This window comes from Rhipicephalus microplus, chromosome 1, assembly GCF_043290135.1.
Source record: "Rhipicephalus microplus isolate Deutch F79 chromosome 1, USDA_Rmic, whole genome shotgun sequence".
NCBI lineage: Eukaryota > Metazoa > Arthropoda > Arachnida > Ixodida > Ixodidae > Rhipicephalus > Rhipicephalus microplus.
In genome coordinates, this window is record NC_134700.1 from 33,373,788 (window position 1) to 33,401,723 (window position 27,936).

General features: G+C 48.5%; 1 protein-coding gene across 7 annotated transcripts in view; it reads right to left on the bottom strand.

Moving 5' to 3' along the window:
• The window catches only part of Nipped-A (Transcription-associated protein Nipped-A), a 991,444-nt gene that overhangs the window by 527,048 nt on the left and 436,460 nt on the right, over positions 1–27,936 (bottom strand). For all 7 annotated transcript variants that reach the window (XM_075869412.1, XM_075869408.1, XM_075869400.1 and 4 more), the window contains one exon: positions 22,959–23,297. In XM_075869412.1, coding sequence (XP_075725527.1) covers positions 22,959–23,297 — 339 coding nt within the window. The remainder of the gene's footprint in view (positions 1–22,958; positions 23,298–27,936) is intronic.

The window sequence follows — 27,936 nt, forward strand, 5'->3', positions numbered from 1 at the left end:
GCCGCTCGTCCACTTTGTGTGGTACGTGCGAGCGCCGCGGATTTTGGTGGCACTGCCCCCTTAAGTGCCACCTCCGCGAACGAAGGTCCCTGCATTAGTAGACGCTTGTGCGCCTCCCCAAACGAGATGTTTTCATTTACTTTCAGTGAGAGTACTTCTTTTTCATGTTTCCATGTAGGGCATGTGCAAGAGTAAGCGAGGTGTCCACCATAACAGTTTGTGCAGAGTGTAGTGGTTTCTTCACAATCGTCTGTGGCATGTTTGTGCGAACTACACTTTGCACAGGTTTGTCGGCCGTGGCAGCTCTGAGAACCGTGGCCGAATCGCTGGCACTTAAAACAATGTCGGGGGTTTGGGATGTAGGGTCGGACCTTTTACTTCAAGTAGCCTGTTTCGATATATTCTGGAAGTGTGCTCTTGTAAAATGTAACAATGAGGTGCTTTGTAAGGGTTTCTTTATTATCACGCCTTATTTTAATTCTTTGTACATGCGTTACCGTATTTACTCGATTCTACCGCGGCCTCGATTGTAACGCCCGCCCGGTTTCCTAGACAAAAAAAAAAAGTAAGACATCGATTTGAACGCGCACCCATTTTTCTCGTTGGCCCACACGGTCACACCACTCAGAAAAAAAGACTTCTTTCAGGAGCGTCTCATTATTATATGATGTACGGGGGAAGCTTGTGCCTATCTGACGTGCAACGGAGCATTGCCGTCACTCTAATTTTACCGTGGCCCGATGTCAGCACACGAACTTGCTTCGCCCGCTTCTTCTCGACGGTTGTGGTGCCAGGCATGTCGAAGTAAAGAGGCGCCTGATCGGTATTCCCGATTTGCCCAAGCAGGGAGCTGTTGTTGTGCCACAAGTTTAGGCCGAACATCTGGAAACTGAAGCTTTTCTTCGTACTCCTCCGGCAACTTATGGCATATGCCCGTTCGCCTTCAGAGGGAAAAGCCTTTCCTCTTCATAAAGTTAGTTAGCCAGCACCTGCTCGCTTTAAACTGGCTCCGCATTAGCCCTTTTTCTAAGGCTAACTGTATAGCCTGCGCTTGGAGCAGTTCTGTCATCATGGGCCGCTGTGCCGCTCCCTGCTCAATCACATACTCATCAAGCAGCTCTTCAATTTGGGGAAACCGACTCTGCTGTGGTCCACTGAAGTGTTTGCGTGAATCTCCGCTGTCAACAATATTCTGCTTTTCTTTCCGCCAGTCTCGCACGCACATTTCGGGAACTCCGAACGACCGCGATGCAGCCCGATTTACGTTCGTTTCGGCACACGCTATGACTTTTCTTTTAAAAGCAGCGTCGTGGTGCACTCGTCAAGTTTTTGGAGTCGGCGCTTCCATGCCGTTAATGCTAATGCACACCAAGATGACGAACTCCCCAGCACACGAACGAAGTGCCGCAGATGAGAAACACATAGGCAGAAATTATTGACGCGCCATGCCAACGCACGTAGGGGGCGGCCATTTTGGAATGCCGATGGCAATACAATGACCGTATTCATTTTTTTTTCGTACTCGATTCTAACGCGCATGCAATTTATGAACTCGCTTAACTGGAAAAGAGGTGCGCGTTAGATTCGAGTAATTACGGTACATGCTGTTTGTTCCAGCCTTCAGTAGCTCACTCTCTGTCAGGTTAATTAGGTCTTGATCAGACACTAACTACGCCTCGGGAACTGTTCAGGGAGCAGTTTGGTGTGATAGATACAGGTGTGGTTCCAAAAAAGCTGAGTTTTGTCAGGTTTTCATACTGGGTCTTGGTTTGGACTTCAAGAAGAAGGTCCCCGCTAGCCATACGTGTAGCCTGATATCCTGGACCTAGTGTATTAGTGAGGCATTTAGAAACGACAAACGGAGAAATGGTTCTTCCATTCTTTTCTTGCGTTTCACAGTGGATCACATGGAAGCGCGGGAAAATTTTTTCCGGCTTTATAAATACATTCAGTGTTGCTACGGTGCGCCCCCTCCTAGGAGGAGGGCGATCAGACAGTTTAGAAAATGAAAAAGAGGCCATAATGTATATATAAATTCAGCAGCCATGCCAGCTGCCCACCATCGAGCCCAACATGGGGACGCGGCAGCACAAGGAATTCCAGCGCCAGCTGTACATAGCCACTATAACCTAATAATATGTGACCAAGAGAAGGGCACATACACAAGGTTAACCCTTGCCGCCTGGAAGATGGAAGTAACCAGAAGTGAGGAGATGACAGGAAAGATTGGAAGAGGGAAAAGACGAAGATCAGGAGGGAGAAAGAGACAGGAAAAGGCGACTGCCGATTTCCCCTGGGTGGGTCAGCTCAGGGGTGCCGTCTACGTGAAGCCGGGGCCAAAGGGATGCGTTGCCTCTGCTGGGGGCCCTTAAAGGTCCTATCACCCAGCGTCGGCTCGACCCCCAGGATCCCCTTTTCCCCGGACACAGCAAAGCCATGCATGGCTAGGCGTGGAAGGGAGTCAAAAAACCCCCCGTTAGCTCGGGTCTGTGGTGTCGCTACACACCAAACGCCTGCTTACGCAGACGCCCCTGCGGGGCCCCCGTGCAAAAGGTGCGACAACGTGTAAAGGTAGACATGCCTACTTACACTGGTTACCACAACTGCAAGAGCGTTAACGACTATTTCGATCGGTTGCTCCACTATCAGCAAGCAACAGGGCTTAATGACGCCGAACTCCTCAGGCGCTTGGTCCCAGTGTCTCTCATGGAGCAAGCAGCACGATGGTTCTTAATAATCAGACATCACGGCCACACGGTCGAAGAGTTTCGCGACAGTTTTCGCAGAGAATTCCTACAGCCTAATTATTAGTGGCATATGCGGAGGAAATTAGAGCTACGCACCCAGCATCCAGACGAATCTTTGCTAGAGTATGTATGAGTGATGAACGAACTGTATCGTCGTGCCAACCTTCACGCCACCACCGCAGAAGAAGTCGAGCGCGTACGCGACAAGCGCACCTGACTTCTGCGGCGCACTTCAGGGGATACAAGTTCGCAGACCTACAAGAGCTCACTACCATGGCAAAGCACATACAAGAAAACATCCTCGCAGCGCGATCGTATCATCCACATTCGCCCGCAGCGCAGTCAATCGAGCCTCGCTGTTCGTAGAATGGCAGCCCGGTAGCCTCAGAAACGTTGAGGGGCAACGCATCAGCATCGTTCGCTAATGAGCATGTACCACACGGTTTGGAGCTGTCAGACCGCGCTTTGGACCATTACGCTTACGCGCTCCGCACGGCCCATGCCGCCCCCGTGTGTGACATTCCAAGGCAGAACCACGTGGTCCACACGAGGCCTAACGAGCGACGCAAGCCAGAGCGAGGACCACCAGATCGAGGCGACTTACGATTGAGCCGGCGTGCTTTCCGCGGTCCTTGCTATCCGAGTGACGTGCCAAGGCACTTTTCCCACGAACGTGACCGCACACCGGGTCAGGAGCATCCGCGCGGTTCGGAAAACGACGGCGCCACTGGTAATCTACAAGGGGCACCGCGCGGTGAACAGTAATTCCACCGACGCGTTCAGATCACTTGCACCCTCGGTCTATCGCGCAAGTGATGTCATAGACTCGCCCGCGCCTCTAGTCGAGTTAACGACAGCTCGAGAGAAGTTCGTAGCACTTTTGGATACTGGGGCAAACGCTTCTCAGTTCGGCGACAATGTGTTGCACCATCTCCGCGAGAAAAATATCCGCTTGAGACAAAGCAACACCACCTTCCGCCTTGCTACAGGCACAGCACAATTGAGCGGCGCAGCTAGGCTAGTGATCTGTTGGGAAAGACGCATGAAGCGGGAGACACATGGTGGGATTTGGCATCCGATGCGGCGCGAGACACCGCACGCCGCGTACGACGGTTCAAGACACATGGGGCGAACAGCCATCAGCGCTCAGGCTCCGCCCACGTACGACCCCTACGCTCGCACGCTCGAAAGACATCGTATCCTTTTTATTAGGCGCAAAATAAAGAAGCTCACGTAGCCATGCTTTGTTGTCTGATAACATCGCCAACAAAGCTACGCCTTTGCAAGCGACAAACATCGACACAGCCCACATTCATTATCGACTCCGAGCGTAGGCCTAGCAAGGCCGACGTTCTCGATAGTGCCGCTCTCCGACTTGAGCTCATTGTCCAGCGCTTCTTCTTACCAACACGATAAAACCTCGTACACTTATATGACGCTTTCGCCCGTGCAACAGGTTTAATCAGCAACGTCGATGTAAAAAGCAAACGTGGGAACGAAGCGGGCCGGTTCGCCGACACCGCCGGTACCACTGTTTGTTTACCTGCGAAATGGACTTCCATCACAGCTCGACATCTTGTCGTTGGTTTGGAAACCAGCGTTGCCTCGCAGAAATGGTACACTTCAAGCATGACTTTAGTCAATCATGAATTATTTCAAGTCAGAAACAGTCTATCCAATATTTTTGATGCCACTGGCAACGGCGATATCCACAAATACGAGGGCGATCGGAGCGGCGAGGCAGAAACTTGGGACGGCGTCCACCTGTGGCACCCCTTGTCACATTCCGGCGCTGCCATTGGCTGCAGCCGCCAAACCGGTGCGACTGCCGTGCAGCTACAATCAGCAAGTTGGATGCACGCGCGGCGTGCGAATAGTCGCCGCATTCTGTCGGACGCCTGTCGGATGCGGCCATCCAGGAGAAGCATTGTCAAAGAAGCGAAGAAGTCTTTTGGTATAGAGCGGAACGTTACTGTACATTCACGCTATGATAAGTATCGTGGTAACCCAAACATAGAACTGAATCTGCCCTTCACGGTGTTGTAGATATGGCGGAGCGTCACCATGCTCACCCATCCCATGAGTAAAAGGGCACAAGGCACGTGCCACTAGCTGGAATGCGGCGCACGCGCGCGACACCCGATGGTGCGCAGACACGGCACATTCTTGGACAAAAAGGCACGTGGCAAGCGACCCGACTCATGATGGAAAAAACACAAAAGATGAGCTGTCACAGCAAGGGCACGGAGTCGACACGACAACGAAATGAACTGTAGGAGCGTTTCATTACTGAAACACCACTTTGATTAAAGAGACATTAGAGCTAAGGATTGAACTTGACTCGAACTGAAGATAGTTCCGGTTTCACTATATAGTCCATTATTGCGCATGGTTCATTTTTGCATTTAAAGAGTTTGTTCAGATTTTTGCCATTTCGTGTATTAAAATGGTTTTGCCGTATTACAGCTGACTCCCACATTTCTCCCAACTCCATCCACTGCAAGCGCTCTGGAGATAAAATCGTGACAACCTGCGACACGGCACTGGGCAACGACAGAATAAATAACAAGGCACTACAAATTCTAGATGAACCATCTCTAGACGCCATTTTGAAATATATTAACGAGTGTTAGGGCAGCGGTACAGTACCACCGGAATGGAAACATACTGAGGTTCTAGCTTACTTGTTGAGCGCAGCTCTTCCCGCTCAACAAGGCGTTTAGCGCAGCGCGGCAGTACAGACAGTGTTCGAATAACAGAAATACACAAACATTTTATTGCCTTTGGCGGCACATCGAACAACAGTACAACGTCCACTCCCGAGACACGGAGAGCCAAGGCACCCGCACGCGGACGTTCACGATAAGGAGAAATCGTGAGCACGTCGCAGCTGGCAATGACGAGCTTTGACACGCCGGTCGGGAAAAGGTCCTTCCACGGCTATGCTGCGCACTCTCACGATGGTCACTGGGCCTGGTCGCGAGAGTTTGGGCAAACCTCATGCACGTAGACCTACGGCAAGTGCGGCTTAGTGTGGTGTGACCACTTCAAGCATTAGACACTGCTGTTGGCTTAGCGTACAGTACGGAGGCTAGCACTCAAGTAAACACACCCGCCAGAGATGCCAAAGTCCCCAGGCAGGCTACAATCTGGCGATTCCCAAAAGGGACGCGGACGAAGGAAACGCGAGCTTACCAGGCGCCGACCAACAAAGAAGAGACCCTTTCCGGCGTGCACGTAAATTCTCGCAGCCCCCAGAACACGTGCCATGCCCACGTGTGGCGCCATCTATCTTCACGCGCCGTTACCAGAGCACAGAACAGAAAAGAAGAGAGGCCATACGGCGGAATGCCCGCGAAATGGTCGCGGGCGTGCCTCAGATCCCCACACACTTCATAACTATTCACATAGATGTGCATGTGTTTGACATTTTCTTTATAACCAATGTCTTAATTATCAGTGCCGTTGTTAAGTTGTATCCAATTTCTATAGTCCAAGTGTATACATTCTCATTGTTCTTTTTTTCCCTGTAAATGCCCCCCCTTACACTATGCTTGAAGAAGATCCTGTAAGCTATGTTAAATAAATAGAAGAACAAGTACTGATTCCTAAATCAAACAAGCCTATTCCTAAACATGCTAATTGCTAAACCAAACAAGCCTATTAAGGGGACATGCTACTCGAACACACTTTTTTTTTTCTTCATATTCACCCTAGAGCAATGAAACTTGAGCTGTTTATGGAACTTTTTATGCTGATTTCAAATATATAATTACTTTTCTTGCAAGTTACACACTTTTAGCTCTGCAACATGACAAAGTGAAAACCTTAACCCTTTTGCCCCCTCTCTTTTCATCCCTAAACTTCTGTAATTTTTTACCATTCATAGCTTATAATGCTTTAAATAAAGTGTAGAGTGCAAACAACTAATTAGGAAGCACACACAAAATATGTAATACGCGTGAAAAATAATAGACGTAAAAAGTTCATATTTCACCTACCCTAGTAAAGGTATACATACATTTTTTTTTATTATACAATAAAATATTGAAATTCAAACTGGATAATTGCATTTGTCATACTTTAGAAATTTGGGCGAAACTTCATGCAGATCCGAGCACAGAAGTGCCCGAATAAGGAGGGGCACATTAGAAAAAAAAATGGCAAAATTTGTGTTTTGAGAAAAACGAGTTTTAAAGTTAAAATTGGGTTTTTATTTATGAAAGATATCACTAAATCAAATGTAATTTACACACAAAAAAGAACAATCCTTCTTGTAGTGGCCACTGCGACTGAAATACGCCAGCACCATGTGTTTGTCCCTCTCGGCTTTTTTGAGCCAACTCCTCACAGACATTTCACTTACAGACAGGGCCATGAAACGATTGCCGAACTTCTGCTCCAGCTGGCAGAGCCTTGTGCCAACTGCCAGCTAGGAAGAAGTTTGACAGGACTGCAAAATCCAAACTAGGTCCAGTGTCATGCCATTTTGCAGCCATGCTTATGCCACTTACCGTCGTACATAATGGCAATGTCGTACCTGCTAAGTTCTCTCACTGCGAGCTCTTTCGACCTCTCAAAATTGGCGCTGACGTCATCCATTACCGCATCAAAAACTTTCCGGCTGACGGGTGTGAACAACTTTTGATGCATTGGCTTTCGCAAGCCAACAACTGCCGCGAATCAAACCAGCTGCTTGTAGCCTATTCCTACAGATCACGCCACACAATGGCTTTCACTTTGTGGGGTCTCGGCGAGGCGAACGAGCGCCTCGCCACGCCACCTCTTGGAGTGAACAGACACAGCAGACGCGGTCGGTACAAAGCACACAACATACATACATTTATTAACTAATTTAGACGACGATATTGTCCGCCGAATGATACACCAATTTCAATTAACACGCTACCATACAAACAAGATAACGCAGTGACACACGAAACACACAATAACATGATAAACACACACTAACACACCCAACACACTAACACATACCCAAGGAGGCGGCGCCAACGCCTGACTTTCCACGTGGGACCCCGGCGCAAAGCCCGCGGTGCCGAGCACCGGGAACCCACCCTACACACAACCGTTTGCGGCAGCCGCCACACGCAGAAAAGGTCGCTCAACCCTCGCCCATCACCAAGGCCTGCCTTCCGCCAGGGGCCACCGCCGGCGCTACCACTCTACCAACAGTGGTACTCAAAGCAAACACAATGCCATCTATCGCCCGACGGTGGTCACCACCGAAATAAAACCTTAGAGCGAGACACGTGCGCCACGCGGCGCAGACAACTTTACAGAGGGGTGTCAGCACCCCAACACTTCCACAACCTTAAATCAAACCATATCCCGAAATGAAAAATTAGCTACACAAGCTTTAACAAATAAAAATATCGCACGACCATAATGTCCTTGCACCACAATACCGCCGCTGGTCGACACTGCTGCACTGTCTGGCTAGACTTCACCTCAGTACCGGCCCCGCAACAGCATCGTTGCCGTCGGCGCGACGATCCGTCGCTAGCGCCGACACGTCTTCCAGTTGCGACCAGCACTCGCGAGGGCGCCGGACTGCAGGCAGTTGCGCAGGTCCCAATCATCTCCATCGCCCGACCTCACGACCGCATTCCTGGCCAGCGACGCTGACGATGTGCAGGACAGCCGGCCGTGGACGACATGCCTCCCGCCGAATGCATCAATAACAACAACAAAAAAACTTGAAAGGAAACAATCGAGCAGGTCCTCGAGAAGGGAGCTTCGAGCTTTTCGTCCACGTGGTACGTTGGTCAGTATTGCTAGCTAATACATCGGTGGCGGCCGAGACGCCCATCAAAATAAAACAAAAATCACTTTTCCTAACTCGTGCTCACAAGAAAAAAAAAAAGTGAGGGAAGCAGAACGCAACACCTCAACGCCACGATCCACATAGTTGTGCCACGTGCGACAGGCGGCTGCGCAGAGCCTTAGGCCTAATGAGTCGCTCGGCAACAACCGGCATCCACACAGCACCCAGCCTAGGCGCACAAGAGGCAGCCGCGAGAAGACGTCCACTCTGTGAGGTGGCCCTATCGCTCGCAGCACACAGCAGCTTACCGAGCGATCGGCGTCCACCGCCCCGGGCGGTGTCACGACGCCTCGGCGTCGAGCCGCAATACCAGACAGCAACGATGCCCAGCTCCCTGAGCCCAAAGATATAAAAGAAGCTATTTACAAAAAATCGGACAACCCACGAGGCTTCCGTACTCACTCGCTTCGGGCCTGGCCTACAAACCACGTGCTCTAGGCCTTGCTCACCCCAGGATGCAGACCGCATGGCTCTCGTCTTAATTCAACAACGTTTTTGAAAACTAACAACAACAAAAAATAACACTTGCGAGCAAAAAATAAATAAATAGAAAGTCAACCTGCCAATACCTGTTAACACCACGTGGGACCAGACGAAAGTGAGCCCGTTCCTCGCACGATGGCCTCAACCAGAACCCTCCCCTTGCACTCTCGCACCCACGCAGTCACCCAAGTCAAACATTAAGTGACGCTGCCCCTCCGAGCCGTGGATGCGCTCTTGCGTGAGCATCATGAACTCCCGTTACCCCTCTTCCGCAGAGCCATTGTATTTTTCAAGTGTATACTTGTGTTGTTTTATTTTTTTTTCTTCAGCAGCAGTTGCAGAGCGAGGCTGAGGCTAGCTGTTGCCCATTGCATGACGCCATTGCATGCATGGGCGACGACCGGCTGCCTTTGCAGACCGGTATATAGGCTAAATTAAGGAGAGGAGGATGTGGAGATCTGAGGAGCGCCCGCGACCATTTCGCGGGCATTCCGCCACACGGCCACACCCTTTTGCTTTTCTGCTCTGTTAACACCACGTGGCGATAGATGGTGCCACGTGCGGGCAGGGCACGCGGTACGCCCGCACCGAGGGAGCGCTTTCTTCTCCGTGGTCGGCGCCGGGTAAGCACGTGTTTTCCTTCGTCCGCGTCCCCTTTGGGAATCACCGCAGTCCGGTGATTCCCAAAGGGGAGGCGTGTTTACTTGAGTGCTAGCTTCGGCAGCGTACGCTAAGTCCACAGCAGTGCCTAGTGCTTGAAGTGGTCGTACCACAACGAGCCGCACTTGCGAAAGGCCTACGCATACGAGGTTTGCCCTAACACTCGCGACCAGGCCCAGTGGTCATCGTGAGAGTGCACAGCATAGCCGCGAGGGACCTCTTCCCGACCGGCGTGTCAAAGCTCGCCATTGCCAGCTGCGATGTGCTCGCGGTTTTCCCCTTATTGTGAACGTCCGCGTGCGGGTGCCTTTGCTACCCGCGTCCCGGGAGCGGACGTTGTACTGTTGTTCGGGGTGCCGCCAGAGGCAATAAAGTGTTGTGTATTTTTGCATTAGAACACTGCCTATTTGCCGCGCCGCGCTAATCACCTTATTAGTTGAGCACGCGCGGAGCGGTGCGCTACACGCGAGTAAACGGAGTAGCGGCCCTGTGGCTGGCTAAGCGTGAACCCCCGGTGATCGTCCGCTGCAGTTAGTAGTGGGGTCACTATACTGGCGCCCAACGTGGGGGGCCAGTGTGGGGTCTCGGCGAGGCAAACGAGCGCCTCGCCACGCCACGCTCTTGGAGTGAACAGACACAGCAGACGCCGTCGGTACAAAGCACACAACATACATACATTTATTAACTAATTTAGACGATGATATCGTCCGCTGAATGATACACCAATTTCAATTAACACGCTACCATACAAACAACATAACGCAGTGACACACTAAACACACAATAACATGATAAACACACACTAACACACCCAACACACTAACACATACCCAAGGCAGCGGTGCCAACGCCTGACTTTCCACGTGGGACCCCGGCGCGAAGCCCGCGGTGCCGAGCACCGGGGACCTACGCTACAGACAACCGTTCGCGGCAGCCGCCACGCGCAGAAGAGCTCACTCAACCCTCGCCCATCACCAAGGCCTGCCTTCCGCCAGGGGCCACCGCCGAAGCTACCACTCTACCAACAGTGGTACTCAACGCAAACACAACGGCATCTATTGCCCGGCGGTGGTCACCACCGAAATAAAGCCTTGGGGCGAGACACGTGCGCCACGCGGCGCAGACAACTTTACAGGGGGGGTGTCAGCACCCCCACAACTTGCAAGCGATCTTTTTTTTTCATTCATAACGGAGATAATTACACGAGAAAAAAATTGTTCAGCTGCGCTGCCCGACAAGACATGGACCTCGCAAATAGGTTTCACAGCACATACAGGCGCGCAGCGGCTAATGGCGGTCCCCGATTTGTACCATGTGATAAGCCAGTCGCGGCGCTCAAAAAGCACGCAGAAGAGTACTTTTTTTATTATTTCTTGCGCTGCATCAGCGAGAGAAACTGTTAGTATTTGAAGAGTGAGGCTCGAATCTTCGACTCATGCGATTAACAATGGCGAGCGGCGGCGCATTATCGGCGGCAAGGTGCTCGAAGACTGCAGACTTTCGACCTTTTCGGCCTTGTGCTCTTTAGATGCAATTTCAAAGCATTTCCACTTAGCTCTCGACCTGTATTATTTTTTTCATAACAGTAGAGGTACCAATCTTATCAAAACAGGCGAGAATAAAAAATCAGTAATTTTGAAAAAAAACTCGCCTTTTTCAACCTGCATCTCCCCTTAAGATCCAGAACTTTAAGAACTATATCTCTGACCTCGTGCTTGAAAACTTACGAGCGCATTGTGTAAAACCACATGGTTGAATATTATGAGGGCAACCGACATTTCCCACAAATCATGCTTAGCTTCAAAACTCACCTGTCTATGCAAGACGTCTTTCTGCAGATCAAGAAAAAAGGCAGAGAAACTGGCCATCCACACCCAGAGAGCCATGCTCGCACTAGACGTGAAATGGGCTTTTGACAACGTGTTGCATGAACCCATACTTCAACATCCTATAACTTCATAGAAAGGATGTATTACCACGTAAGATCTATAACCACAAAAGCTTGAAAAAGCAAAAGTTTAGCAACATGGGGGCAGAAGTGCATACTTTCATTCCCTTGTAATACACATTAAAAACAGACTTTGAAAAAAGTTCTTGATAAGATGATCGCCAGGTATAAACTGCACTACCTTTTTACATATCACGTTGCCTATCCAGTTCTTGTAAAAAACATGAAATAATGTTTTAAAAGAGGTTTTGAAAACTAGGTTAACGGGGAACATTTGAAAAAAGAAACGCATCACACTCATCAAAAATTTTTAAAAGTGTGATTGCACAAGAATCATAGTTATGTAACAGTGGGCCTTCGCTTAAGAAAAGTGGCATGCTATTGCGAAGTGTACTGCAAGCTTTTAACCGCCAACAAAAGAGCAATGCATCGTCATTTGTGGCCACTTGGTGAGAGACCACTTCCAAGAATGTGGTGCAAAAGCCGAGAAACCTGACTATCTCTTAAAACGCGTGCCTATGGCACTAAGTGATAAGCGGACAGTACTATGTGATAACGCCTCTAGACGCGCACAACTAGGCGTTATTAGTACCGCCCACGTTAGCCTGCTCTCTTTTCTTTATATTGATGACCATCAAGTTGCGATTGCCACTTCCACCACCCCCTGGTCCATGAAAACAAACCGCGAAATGAACAGACCCCAGATTTATTGAGAGAAAAAAAAAAGTATGCCAGTCCCACTGCGGAACGGCTGCCGACCGAAACACCAGTCAAACGTAAAGTTAAGCCTAAAGCATGTGTAGCCCAGAACCGGCCACACATCGATGCCTGTGTGGCCGGCTCACATGATCGCAACTGCCGACGAAGATATCTGCAGATCTCGGCGGAAGAGCGTAACAGATTCCGCGATGAAGCAGCGTTGCTACACAAGCGATCACGACAGCGACCACGGCGCCGTCGGAATCAGCTGATTGCGGTGGTACTTCAACAAGGCACCAGGAAACAACGCAACCGCTTGTGATTAAGGCAGCAGAGAATGCTGCTGCAGCAGATCTCGCAGTCGGAGAAAATGTGGCGGCGACTGCAACCGCTGCCTGCAGTACTTCAAGTATGCATAATCGAGCTGCGAGGATAGACGCGACATTTTTGACATCGGCTGACCGGAACTCATCGAGCGTCGCACCCAGAAAAAAGCCGCGGAACTTTCCTCGGTCTCGGCAACCGATCGCAAAATGAGTGCTCTTGCAAGTCAGCGCGGCACTGAAAGTCTGTCGACCCCGACGTATACCATGGTTGACCTCGACATGGTAAACAGTTTACTAAACGAACATGCTGCTTGCCGAGTCTGCCGTGGTCAGTTGACGAACGAACGCCATGCGCGTGAGTACAACGTAGACGTTAAGCTGAAGCTTCACTGCAGCAACTGCCGAGAAGTTGGTTCGAAATGGAGCTCGCGACGGGTTGGTGGCACTAGTACCTACAACCCATTCGAACGTTTGCACGGCGTGCAGTTCAGAGCACTGGGAATGGTCAGACAGCTCTGAATGACACCTTTGTCGCTATTGGTGTTTCACATCGGGGCCTTCACACAAAAATGTACCAAGAGTACTTGAAAATGAAGCTTCAGCCAGCAGAAACGAGAGCTTGTGCCGAACATTTTACCAAGTGTGCCGCAGTGGTAAAGTGCCTCTACAAGGACCTCAATTTCGGCAACCCCGAAAATATTGCCGTCTCTTTTAATGGAAGCTGGCACACAAGAGGACATACCTCTCATGTTGGAATAGCAACGGTAATAGAAAGTTTTTCAGGTTATGTGCTAGACTATGTTGTGCTTTCCAATTTTTGCCTCGGCTGTGAATGTGGTCCAAAATCTGAGAGCCTAGAATACAGTGAAACCTCGTTAAACCGTAGTTGGCCGGAGCTCGGAAAAAGTACGTACTAAACGGTAGTACTGTTTAACCGAAATAGCGTCAGGTTGCTCACTTACCTGTCAAAAAAAGAAACCTTCAGGCAGTGCGATGAAAGAACAAATAACGTGCAGTAATTTATTAACTTCGCGTGACTAAGTCTGTATTCTTCATTTGACGACGCGGCGGCCTAGCAGCAACGACAGCGGCCTCAAACTCACTTATGCTGTGAGCCAGCTTTTCCGCCAGCCCCCTCTTCTCGACAAATACCCGCATGACGCCGACGCAATGCGCAGCTTCGGCCACTGTCGGACCTGGATCACCCATGTTGTCGCTTTCCATGTCGTCCTCATCACTATCATTTGGCGAAACTTCGAAAACCGAGGCAACAATGTCTTTGTTGGACAAGTCCGGAGATGTCTGCAGATCGCTGTCTGTGTCTCTGAAGTCGGAGAAGGAAATGCCTTCCGTAACGCCCTGCCGCTCCAGCACTTCAGCTAGCAGAGTTTTGCAAGCTTCGTCTACGATGTCCGAAGTCTGGTCGATGGTGTCACTGGCGTCATCTGCGTCGCCCGCACACACACTGAAGCCAGCACACTTGAAGCGATTTTGAGCTGTCGTTGCTTCAACCTGCCGCCACGAGTATTCGAGCAGGTGAATCGCGCCAATCAGGTCGATGGAGAATAATTTGCCACATTCAATGGCAAGAAGAAATATGCGCAGCAGATTCTTCTTGTAGAGCTGTTTTACAGCTCGAATGATGCCTTGGTTCAAGGTCAGGTTGTCCAGGGCGACATGCGCCGAAGCGTTGTCTAAAATAATAACAACTCTTCTGTTCTTAGCCACAAAACGACGATCGATGAGGCGCACGAACTCCTCAAAGAGTTTTGCCATCATCCATGCTTTAGTGTTACTGCGATAGATGACCCCTGATGGCAACTGGGTGCCTTTGAAACATCTAGGCTTCACCGACTTTCCAATCATGAGGAGCAAAGTTTTGTCGGTTCCAGTCATGTTTACACAAAACGCCACTGATATTCTGTCTTTTGCATACTTGCCGCCCGTGCACGTCTCGCCTTTGAACTCAAGCGTTTTGTCTGGTAGCAGCTTAAAGAATAGCGCCGATTCATCCATATTAAAGATGTCATCAGGTGCATAGTCTTCCAAGATGTTCTTCAGCTGGCCATTTTGCCACTGCTCCGCGCCATCCACGTCAGCAGCAGCACCTTCTCCCGAAACAGTCCTCTTGGTAATGCCGTGCCTCGCCTTGAATTTGGCCAGCTAGCCATTGCTGCACACGAAGTTGTCATGGTTGAGCTGCGAGGCAAAAACGAGGGCCTTCTCAACGAGCAGGGGTCCGCTGATAGGCAGATTTTTTGACCGTGCAGCTTTTAGCCACTTCACCAGCGCCTCCTCTACACCCGAAAACGCCGAACCACATAGCCGGCACCTTTTCGCAGTTGCAGCAACACTGCCGAGCAACTTCTCTCTGGAATTCCAAATTCCACGCACCGTGGTTAACGGCAGGTCCTTTTCGTGTGCAAGCACGGATTTTGTCGTGCTACTTTCAATAGCACGAATTATGTCCAATTTCTCCTCTATTTTCAGCACTCGTTGCTTTAGTCCCAGCTTCAGCATGACGCAAGTACGAAGCAGCACAAGCACACATACACAACACGTGAAAAACGACGCGAGAGCTGTACAGCACAGATCAACCAGAGAACACCTATGCACGGGGCCAAAGAAGCACAGAAAGCAAAGCAAGCGCACACCGTGTTTGCGTGTTTGTGCAAAGCGCCATCGCGTGGGCAACACCAGAAGCCTAGCCGGCCGAGTGCTTCTTGTTGCAGAAAAATCCAAAAGATGGCGCTCACCAACACAGCCGCCATCATCATCAACACAAACAGGCGAGGCGTGTTTCGATTTCTAGGGCTTGCTGTTCTGTCGGGACGCCCAATGGGGGACGACATGCCGCGGCGAGTGCGCAACGAAAATTGAAAAAACTACTTATTAACCGATACATACGCGATACGCTGGTACAGCTTATGCGGATACAAAATGCATTATGTTCAATGGCCGCCGAGTCGGGGATTTGGCTTCACTACTTTTAAAACGAAACTATTGTTTACGCGGGTACGGTTTAACGAGGTTTCACTGAACTGTGAATAGAAAGCCAAACATTCATGCCAGAAAAATACCTCATGCAAAGCTGGGCAAATAGCAGTATAGGCACCAACAATTTTATTTCAGCGGTCCCTTTCGCTTTAAGGCCTAAGGTACACCACCATGCTTTGTGATGGTGACAGCCGGTCGTACAGTGCTGTCAAAGAAGCTAAGGTGTACAGCTTCATAAATGTTGAAAAAGAAGACTGCTCGAACCATGTGTAGAAGTGCATGGGGACTGTGCTTTAGAACCTCGTGCGGAAGCACAAAGGGGACAGCAGCGAGCGCGTCAGTGGCAAGGGCCACCTCACGGGTGACCTCATCACAAAATTGACAAATATTACGGCTGGGCTTTGAAATCGCATTCTTGGAATGTGGATGAGATGCACAAGGTTGTGTGGGCTATGTATCATCATTTGGCACCCACTGACGAGAAATCAAACCACAGTTTCTGTCCACACGGCCCCGAGTCTTCTTGCAAGCATAATGTAGCCATGGCAAGGAATGAGCCCATCCTAAAAAGCAATTACAATTTGCCAGAGGCTGTGAGCAACACACTGCATTCTGTTTATGAACGCTTGCCCAACAAGAAGCTTCTGCAAAGATGCACCAGAGGGAAGATGCAGAATGCGAATGAGGCCTTGCGTTCGGTCATTTGGAGCTTCTCACTGAAGGACAAAGAACGCGTCATTGTTTGCTGTTGAGACTGACTGCCATCGCACATGCTGTTATGCGTTTCAACTTAGGGAACAAGGAATCTAGTTCGCTTATTTTACGTGAACTGCAGCTAGATCAAACTTGCACAGGTAACCAGCGGGCGGTTGAGAAAGACTATCACCGTGCCGTCGTCTCGGAGAGGAAACAGCATCTTCAGCGGCGTTCCAGGCAGCCGCACAGAAGAACAAGCAAATGTCTGCTTCAGACTACTTCGCAGGGGCTTTCTGAGTGGTTGTGAATACAAGTGCTGTGGCTTTTCAGTTTCACAACTTTTTCAGTTTTTTGCGTTTTTTCTCAAATACAGATGTTTGCATGTTTTGAATTATGATATGAGCACTCTGTCACTAATACTGATTCGATTTTCTTGATCCTTTCTTTCTTTGAATGCTAGGGTATTGAAGTGTGCAAGAAAACCTTGTTAAAATGTTTAAAAACTTTTTATATTTCCAGAAAAGTTTTAAATTTTCCAGAAATCACCAGTGAAAATTCAGAGCTAAGAGAACTTTGGGTAAAATTTAGACACTAGCATAAAAATGCATATTTGCTTTATTTGAATATTCAGAAATATACAGGTTCAATTATAGCTTTTTTGATGCATTACTTTTTATGCAAGTCGCATCACAAATTCATAAACTAAGAATAGTTGTAACTTTTTTTTGATTGATATAAAGAAAATTTAATTACATATTTTCAATCAGTGTACAAAGCCGAATATTCCCTGGAAATTGTGTCTTCAGGCCTAATACTAATTTATTTCACAATCGGGTCTCATGTCCCCCCTTGAAGTTGTGGGGGTGCTGACAACTCCTCTGTAAAGTTGTCTGCGCCGTGTGGCGCACGTGTCTCGCCCCAAGGCTTTATTTCGGTGGTGACCACCGCCTGGCGATAGATGGCGTTGTGTTCGCTTTGAGTACCACTGTTGGTAGAGTGGTAGCACCAGCGGTGGCCCCTGGCCGAAGGCAGGCCTTGGTGGTGGGCGAGAGTTGAGCGAGCCTCTTCTGCGCGTGGCGACCCCGGTGCTCGGCACCACGGACTTCGCGCCGGGGTCCCACGTGGAAAGTCAGGCGTTGGCGCCGCCGCCTTGAGTATGTGTTAGTGTGTTGGGTGTGTTAGTGCGTGTTTATCATGTTATTGTGTATTTAGTGTGTCACTGCGTTATGTTGTTTGTATGGTAGCGTGCTAATTGAAATTGGTGTATCATTCGGCGGACGATATCATCGTCTAAATTAGCTAATAAATGTATGTATGTTGTGTGCTTTGTAGCAACCGCGTCTGCTGTGTCCGTTCACTCCAAGAGCGTGGCGTGGCGAGGCGCTCGTTTGCCTCGCCGAGACCCTACACTGGCGCTCGTTCGCCATATCGAGACCCCACACTGGCTGCCCAACGTGGAGCTCTTGGAGTATCGGACGACAGTTTTTGCGGTTCAATACAGGGATTTTGTTAGAGCCGGAGTAGAGTAGGCCTAGGGGGCACTTCTTTGCTAGCGTCGGTGGTGTGCTTTGTTGAGAAGCGAGGAGATTGGTTTTGTAACGTGTTTGAATTTGTCGGCAGGTTGACTTTCTATTTATTTTTTCGCTCGCAAGTGTTGTTATTTTTTTGTTATTGTTAGTTTTAAAAAACGTTGTTGAATCAAGAGCCATGCGGTCCCCATCCTGGGGTGAGCAAGGCCTAGAGCACGTGGTTTGTAGGCCAGGCCCGAAGCGAGTGAGTACGGAAGCCTCATGGGTTGTCCCGATTTTCTGTAAATAGCTTCTTCTATATCTTTGGGCTCAGAGAGCCGGGCATCGTTGCTGTCTGGTATTGCGGCTCGGTGCCGCGGCGTCGTGGCACCGCCTGGGGCGGTGGACGCCGATCGCTCGGTAAGCTGCTGTGTGCGGCGAGCGATAGGGCCAGCTCACAGAGTGGAGGTCTCCTCGCGGCTGTCTCTTCTGCGCCTAGACTGGGTGGATGCCGGTTGTTGCCGAGCGACTCATTAGGCCTAAGGCTCTGCGCAGCCGCCTGTCGCACGTGGCACAACTAGGTGGATCGTGGCGTTGAGATGTTGCGCTCTGCTTCCCTCACTTTTTTTTTATCTTGCGATGCAAGGGTTAGGAAAAGTGATTTTTGTTTTATTTTGATGGGCGTCTCAGCCGCAACCGATGTATTAGCTAGCAGTACTACGTGGACGAAAAGCTCGAAGCTCCCTTCCCGAGGACCTGCTCGATTGTTCTCTTTCAAGTTCTTTTGTTGTTGTTATTGATGTATTCTGCGGGAGGGATGTCATCCACGGCCGGCTGTCCTGCACATCGTCAGCGTCGCTGGCCAGGAATGCGGTCGTGAGGTCGGGCGATGGAGATGCCTGGGACCTGCGCAACTGCCTGCAGTCCGGCGCCCTCGCGAGTGCTGGTCGCAACTGGAAGACGTGTCGGCGCTAGCGACGGATCGTCGCGCCGACGGCAACGTTGCTGTTGCGGGGCCGGAACTGAGGTGAAGTCTAGCCGGACAGTGCAGCAGTGTCGACCAGCGGCAGTGTCGTGGTGCAAGGACATTATGGTCATGCGATATCATTTTTTTTGTTAAAGCTTGTGTAGCTAATTTTTGATTTCGGGATATGGTTTGATTTAAGGTTGGGGGAATGTGGGGGTGCTGAGACCCCCCTGTAAAGGTGTCTGCGTCGCGTGACGCACGTGTCTCGCCCCAAGGCTTTATTTCGGTGGTGACCACCGTCGAGTGATAGATGGCGTTGTGTTCGCTTTGAGTACCACTGTTGGTAGAGTGGTAGCGCCGCGGTGGCCCCTGGCGGAAGGCAGGCCTTGGTGGTGGGCGAGAGTTGAGCGAGCCTCTTCTGCGCGTGGCGGCTGCCGCAAACGAATGTCTGTAGCGTGGATCCCAGGTGCTCGGCACCGCGGGCTTCGCGCCGGGGTCCCACGTGGAAAGTCAGGCGCTGGCGACGCCGCCTTGGGTATGTGTTAGTGTGTTGGGTGTGTTAGTGTGTGTTTATCATGTTATTGTGTGTTTAGTGTGTCACTGCGTTATGTTGTTTTTATGGTAGCAGGTTAATTGAAATTGGTGTATGATGATAGATGGTAGCGCAGACAACGAACACGGACAAGAGAAGGCACATAGACACAACACAGCGCTAACTTTCAACAACAGTTTATTACACGCAGATCTCCGTGGTGTATGCGATCCACCACGCCAACGTCGCACGTGCGTAGCTCTAAAAACCATCAAATATAACCAACGCGCGTGTTCCAATACTTTACAATTTTATATTTTTCAATCTTTTTTTGCTTTTTCTTTCTTCCTTTTATCCCATGTTACCACAAACCCTATCGCGAATACATGTAATCAAGTTCCTTATCTGTCAACACCACTGATGGGCTGCTCACACACGTGTCACCTAGCTCTGCAATTTTGCCGGCCTCCAATACCAATCGCGTCATCTCGTGCCTACTTCTATTGATTATAACCGTTTCCTTGAATTTCGGTGTGCACTTACATCTCAGGCAATGAAGGGAAAGAAAACCATCAGGAACAACACTATTTACTTTGTTATTGTGCTCGCGCAAGCGATCGTTTATGCATCTACTGGTCTGACCGATATAACACTTTCCACAAGTAAGTGGAATGAGGTATACCACACACATGATGCACTCCACAAATGTATGCCAAAAGAAACATAGAAACCTATTTGTGGAGTGCATCATGTGTGTGGTATACCTCATTCCACTTACTTGTGGAAAGTGTTATATCGGTCAGACCAGTAGATGCATAAACGATCGCTTGCGCGAGCACAATAACAAAGTAAATAGTGTTGTTCCTGATGGTTTTCTTTCCCTTCATTGCCTGAGATGTAAGTGCACACCGAAATTCAAGGAAACGGTTATAATCAATAGAAGTAGGCACGAGATGACGCGATTGGTATTGGAGGCCGGCAAAATTGCAGAGCTAGGTGACACGTGTGTGAGCAGCCCATCAGTGGTGTTGACAGATAAGGAACTTGATTACATGTATTCGCGATAGGGTTTGTGGTAACATGGGATAAAAGGAAGAAAGAAAAAGCAAAAAAAGATTGAAAAATATAAAATTGTAAAGTATTGGAACACGCGCGTTGGTTATATTTGATGGTTTTTAGAGCTACGCACGTGCGACGTTGGCGTGGTGGATCGCATACACCACGGAGATCTGCGTGTAATAAACTGTTGTTGAAAGTTAGCGCTGTGTTGTGTCTATGTGCCTTCTCTTGTCCGTGTTCGTTGTCTGCGCTACCATCTATCATCATGCAACCATACCAACAAGCCCAAGTCGCCACCCTCATTGAAATTGGTGTATCATTAGGCGGACGATATCGTCGTCTAAATTAGTTAATAAATGTATGTATGTTGTGTGCTTTGTACCGACCGCGTCTGCTGCGTCCGTTCACTCCAAGAGCGTGGCGTGGCGAGGTGCTCGTTCGCCTCGCCGAGACCCCACACTGGCGCTCGTTCGCCTCGCTGAGACCCCAGCGAGGCGAACATAACTTGCAAGTGCTCATAACTTGCAAGTTCTCATAACTTGCAAGTGCTCGTTGCAAGTTATGATTAAAAAACAAAAAGTATTGCAAATCACCAATAATGAAAACTGTGCATCATTCACTGACACTCTATGAGTCGCGAACAAAGCGCTGAGAAGCCCATTTAAACTTGTTAGAACACCACGGGTTCGCAAATTGTGAGAGTTCCATATTGTGCACTATGGATGAATATTTAGTGCTGCAATCAAGTGAGTCTCTCGCTACCTGAAGACATTGATGTGCGTAAAACGTGGATAGGTGAGTGCTTGCAGCAGTGTCGACACGAAAATCGCAACGACCTGAGGGACATGCTACGCACAACAAAGAACCTGACAGTCAAAATCCCGCCATGTGTGCCACTCGGTTAGGATGGCTAACTCGGTGGTTTTCGCGAAGTGAAAGTGGCGCCAGAATACACTGCCTAGCTAACAGAAAAAGCACGCTTGATGCACGGCAGCACATTTTTGTTGGATCACGCATATTTAAAACAGTCCACAAAAAATTCTGGCGACACTGTGGGAGCCTTCGTCACGAGAAAGGTGTCAAGTAAAGAAGACGCTAGGGCGCGTGTTCTTTTCTTAATATTCTTGGCGCTGCTCGAAAAATTATGTAGTCAACTCAGCGTTTTTTTTTGTTTTTTTTCTCTCGTGGAAGCTGAGGTTGGCATCAAAATTCTTGCTCGTTTCGGAGCAGTTTGGCACAGTTTATGAAATTTTTATGCTTTTGGAGCAGCTTGGCACAAAAAATAGAAACGTATAAAAAATGTTCAATATGCACAACTGTCTCACCCCTGGGCTCTTAAGAACCGCCGTTTTCACGAATTCGCGACGAAGTCAGGATTCGGAATTGTCACATGGCACCAAAAGTTTTAAGATTAAACAGAACTGGTGCTGACCGCCACTTCAAATTATTCACCTATACTTATATTACAAAATACTATCTGCGGAAATAGTTTGAATTAGGTGGGATTTTGAAACAACAGAATTTGAATTATTGAGATTTTAATGCACAAGTTTTATAGCAGCAAAAAATTTATTTTGAAAATGCAGCCCCCTTCAGCATATATTTGGCAGTGCGTACAGTAATTACCAACTTTTCACGTCATAAACCCTCCAGCCCCCCCACAAAGTTCAATGAAGAAATAATTTGTCTTTCATTTGGTTTTTGTGCTATCACCTCGAAATTTTTACGGAAGCACTGCAAGGTCATTCTTAGTGTCTCTGCCAATTATTATCAAGATCCAACCAGACACAAAAAAAGTTGGTTTCCAAAGGCACTTCTCCCTTTAAGGTTACTTGCATGCAAAGACACCAGGCTTGTGCAAATATTCAAATTTTTCGTATATTAGAGTGAATACAGTATTTGAAATGGCTTCCAACCAAATTTCAGTAATTGGAAATTTGAAATAATTTGACATCAACCAATACATGCATATAAATGTGCATGTGGCACCTTGTAAAAATGGTTTCACTGCAATAGGGCAGGGCTAAACTGTAAAAACACCTATACAAAGAAAATGTGCACTGGCACAAAGCCCTACTTCAAGGTTAAAGAATAATATTGCCCTGACATTGATTCATTTTTTCAATAAAAAAGCTTGTTATACCAACTTATGTATTTAACTTCAGCAAATTTTAAAGGATAGCATATTTTACAGACTATCACTTACATTCCACGAAAGGTCAAATCTTGCAACTATTCTAAATGTTTTTGCTTTCTTTTATGCAAAAAAAAAACAAAAGGCATTTGCAGAGGTCTTATTCCATTTTTTTTTTAATATTGTGCAGGTTCGTAAAGTCATGAGAAATATGCCATTCGTTTTTAAATATGCGATATATAGGCTATTTGAATTCGATTCAAAATTATTGTACCAAAGTCTCTATTTGCTTCGAACTTGAAATTCTCTATTCGCACAAGCGTAATACAGAGTGAGCCATCCTGGCAAATGTCCCACCTGGAACGGACTGCTAGCCTCCACCATGAGTTGCTGCTCATGACGCAGTACAAGCGTGACGAGCGGCTTCACAAATGCTGGACCTGCTGCAGGAATTTGATGAAAGATGGCAATGATGGCAGCACACTGGCGAACTTCGGTGGCATTGGGACCGCGGTGGGGGGTGCGCACGGCCACCTCTAGCCAGCAGCCCAGATGCTGCAGTAGCTGATCACAGAGCTTCTCATTGAAAGTATGTGGGAACAGCTGGGTGAGGTAGCTCAGCCGCTGGATCACGCTCAGCGACAGCTGCCTGAAGTCTCCCAGCAACATGAGCAGTGACCGGATGGCCTTGTGCACCTAAGCAAACACGGGCCCACTCATTAGGAGTGCGTTGCAGCACGAGAATACGGTTTGTTTCTTTGTGAAAATAACTACACACACAGGCCTACATAAAGGCCTTCACTGAAGCCATCAAAGTCACTGCCTATTCATGCGTGACACATGGGAGGTTTCAAATGTCAGATGCAAAAACATGCTCAGAATTGATCACATGCAATACTTAAGCACTTGGGAGTATTTATGAGAAGCATTTTAGAAAAGCAATGTCACAAAATAAGTCTACATCACTCAAAATGGATCGCATCTGATCCTCACTATGACCAAGTCATGACAGAAATGCTTTTTCTCAATTTATCCCTTTTATTTGAAATTTCCTTCAGTTGTAACCCAAACACGTGCATTTTTAAGCCGCATTACTTGAAACATACTAAGAGCTCATGCTGCTTAGTGCAACACAGCAAGGCATGGTATAGACAGGGGCCGTGCAGAAGAGGTGCCATCCTTCCTGTGAAATACCGTAATTACACGAATCTAACGCGTACCTTTTTTCCGGTTAAGCGAGTTCATAAATTGCATGCGTGTTACAATCGAGTACGAAAAAAAATAAATGAATACGGTCATTCTATTGTCAACGGCATTCCAAAATGGCCGCCCCCTACGTGCGTCGGCATGGCGCGTCAGCCATTTCTGTCTATGGGTTTCGCATCTGCAGCACTTCGTACATGTGCTGAGGAGTTCGTCATCTTCGTGTGCATTAGCATCGACGGCATGGAAGGGCCGACTCCGAAAACTCGACTAGTGCACCACGATGTCGCTTTTAAAAGAAAAGTCATCACGTGTGCCGAAACGGACGTAAATCGGGCTCCATCGCGGTCGTTCGAAGTTGCCGAAAAGTACGTGCGGGACTGGCGGAAACAAAAGCAGAATATTGTCGACAGCAAAGATTCACGCAAAGGCTTCAGTGGACCACAGCAGGGTCGGTTTCCGCAAATTGAAGAGCTGCTCGGTGAGTATGTGATTGAGCAGTGAGCGGCACAGCGGCCCGTGACCACAGAACTGCTTCAAGTGCAGGCTATGCAGTTAGCCTTAGAAAAAGGGCTAATGCGGAGCCTGTTTAAGGCGAGCAGGTGCTGGCTAACTAACTTTATGAAGAGGAAAGGCTTTTCCCTCCGAAGGCGAACGGGCATAAGTCAAAAGTTGCCGAAGGAGTACGAAGAAAAGCTTCAGTTTTCAGAGGTTCGTCCTAAACTTGCGGCACAACAACGGCTCCCTGCTTGGGCAAATCAAGAATGCCGATCAAAGGCCTCTTTACTTCGACATGCCTGGCACCACAACCGTCGAGAAGAAGGGGGCGAAGCAAGTTCGCGTGCTGACATCGGGCCACAGTAAAACTAGAGTGACGGCAATGCTCCGTTGCACGTCAGATAGGCACAAGCTTCCCCCGTACATCATATTTAAATGAAACACGCTCTCGAAAAGAGTCTTTTTCCCGAGTGGTGTGATTGTGTGGGCCAACGAGAAAAATGGGTGCGCGTTGCAATCGATGTCTTACTTTTTTTTTCGTCGTGGAAACCCAGTGCGCGTTTAAATCGAGGGCGCGGTAGAATCGAGTAAATACGGTAGTAGATGCGATGGAAGGGCTTCCTTTGAGTGCCAGGAACTCCTCCTTGCTGTGCCCATACTAAAGCAGGTGAGCGTGGCGGAAAAAATCAGCGCTAGTTCACTCAAACACAGGTGCTATGCAGCACTTTACATGACACTCTGTAGTCAATGACTATGTAATTGAGTCCCGATTTGGAGGGTTCAGCCCCTCCAGCGCACACACGTAGATCTATGGTGCACTGCTGCAGGTCGTGCCTTTTACTATATTCCCCACACTCGCTTTTGCGACCTGCATTGCCATCTATCTGCTCTGTTTATGCTGCTTGTTTCCACATGGAGAGCAGTGAGCCCGACAATGGTGACGATATTGGCAGCAATCACAATGCACAGAATCACAGGCCAAGAAGTGGAAGGGCCGTGGTAACCCATGTTACGGAAGTGGGATTACTTGGCATTAGTTGGAACTTAGTTGCCCAACGGAGACAGAGACTTTCTAAATAAATCTTTAATTTTGAGATGCAGACGAGGGTGACTGACTGCCTTCTCCCTTTGTCCTCATCTGTGTACACTGCAACATTTCCTCGATGTCATCCTTGCGGACAGTAAGCGCTTTCACACTTTAGACAGTGACTTGGTTTCTGGAACATCGTCAGCATAAGCAATTGCTAACAATTCACAAACTAGTGACAGACAATTCAAATGTGCATGCACCAAATTTCTTTTGCATGTCGGTGATACACTTAAGGGGGGAGGCTACCATCGGATACCAACTTTTTTGTTTATTGAGATATCTTAATGAAATTTTCAGGATAGACTTATAGCAAAAGCATTAGAAGAACTACAAAATTTCATCAAGTTATGTTCACTGGTTTTCAAGTTACAGCAGAATATCAGGGTAGTGCACATGGTTCTCTTATTCCAGGCCTGGAGAACTTTCAAAAGGTGCTGTAACTGTGAAATTAACTATGATGATTCCCAGATTGATACTTCAGGGGGTAACAGAGCCCTTTTTTTGAACTTCCTTGCTGAAAAGTTTTAGCAGACCATCAAACTTTGTGTTCGTGATTAGGATATTATCAATCAAATTTTGATTAAGTATAATAAATAACACACACAACATATTGAAAAAAAATGGGCTTATCACCCCCTCAGAAATATATTCATGTACATAATAAAAAAAGACTTATGGAAATCCAATGAGTGGTTCCGAGATATGGCTGGAATAAGCAGCCTCACTAGCCAAAAAAAGTCATTTTGAGAAAACGACGTTTGAAAGTTTTGAGCACATAGGCAGTTCTAAAACGAACCTGCAGCGTAACTGGAGGTGTCCTTTGGCACTCTCTTTCTTTGCCGCCTTTCCATCTTCTCTAGGGATCGCTTCTTAGCCTTTTTCAAGCGCAGAGAATCTTTCTCGGCTGCCCGTTGAATGGCCAGGTGGCCAGGTGTTAGCCCCACTGATGAAGCTAGCTCTTGGGTGGCCCTGTAGCAGCCAGCATTGTATCTTAGCACTGCATCATGCAGTGCTGTCTCCACAGCAATCAGTGACGCATGCTGCTCTTTGGGCATGAGGGACCACAGCACAGAGTGAAAGGACTTTGATGCATTCTGCGTCTTTGCTCCCAGGCAGCGTCGCAGAAGAGAAGCCTGTGAGAGCCTCTCATAAATGGGTAGAAGTGCATCTGCAACACAGCGTGGCAGCTTGTACGAATGCTTCGGAGGTGGAACACCGGTAATCTTGCTGGCATTGTGACGACACCAGGAGTCTGCACCCTCAGGGCACAAGTCGTGGTGCGGCTCCTCATCCGTCGACGTCACATGGTGGTATGATGCCATCACTGCCCGCCGCATTGCAGCCACATCATCGGAATTGTTCCGTAAGGCCCAGCCATAATAATCTGTCAACTTGTCGATGAGGGCCTTTGTCAGCCTGCCCTTCCCTCCCAAAGCCTTGTCACTTTTCTGCACAAGGTTGCGAAGTGCAGTCCCCATCCTCTTCTGAACGTGGTTCAGGCATTCCTCTTTTGAAATGGGGACCAGTCCATAAACATTTTCTTGTACAAGGGCAGAGAAGGTGGCACTATCTCCATCAGACACGAGCGTTGTGTAACGGAGGTTGTGCTTCGACAGTGAGCGTGAAAAGAGGATGATAGCTGCCTCAACCTCCATTCTCCCTGACTTAGAGTCGGTGTTTTTCTGGCACACATGATTCTCCAGCCAGCATGCATAGTCTGCGTCTCCAGGCTTTGGCCCTACTTGGCAACCAAGGCACTGATTAGACAGAACAACGGCGTCCAAGATAAGGTCCGTATGGTATTCGATAATTGCCCCGACTCCAATATGGGATGTGTGCCCACGCTTGTGCCATGTTCCATCATAACAAACTGTTATATCCCTGGTGAAATATTGATCCATTTCTTTGTAAGTGGCTTTTACAGCAGAAGCAGATTCTGCATAGAAATTTTCTATGCATTGTGTCTGCGGTTCCCTGAATTTCTTCAGGTGCTTCTGAAAGGTCTTGTGATGGAGGCCACGATGGGACACGTTCATCGCTGCCCAAAAGTCGTTGAGAGCTGTTTGTCCCTTGCCTATTTGTTTTGTTGCCATAATGGCTCTTACATTCACATCAAAGGCCTTTGTGTCATCCTGACGAGATGAACTCCATGAGCTTGAAACTACTCCACAATGCAAGCATACTAGCTCAAGCTTTGCAGCAAGTCCAAGTTGGTGCCTCCTCGTACCTTCATCCCAATCGCGGTGCACCGGTGGCACGGGGTCCGAGATAGCAGGTCGTCTAGGGCATCCATTTGCACAAGAAAAAATTTTTCGCCTTCACTTGTAGCGGTGGCAGCTTCATGATCGCGCTCCATTGCCTGAAATTTCCGCTCCGTCGCTGGCATAGCGCCAAGTTCTCTTTGCACAGCAGCGCATTGTTGATCCGCCGCCTCTTTCTCCTCGCACGTCAGGAAACTTGTTCGCAAATGCACAGTTGACGACGCGATCGCACTCGAGGCCAATGAAAGAGAAGATGCGGAAGCCACTGTCGATGAGCACGAGA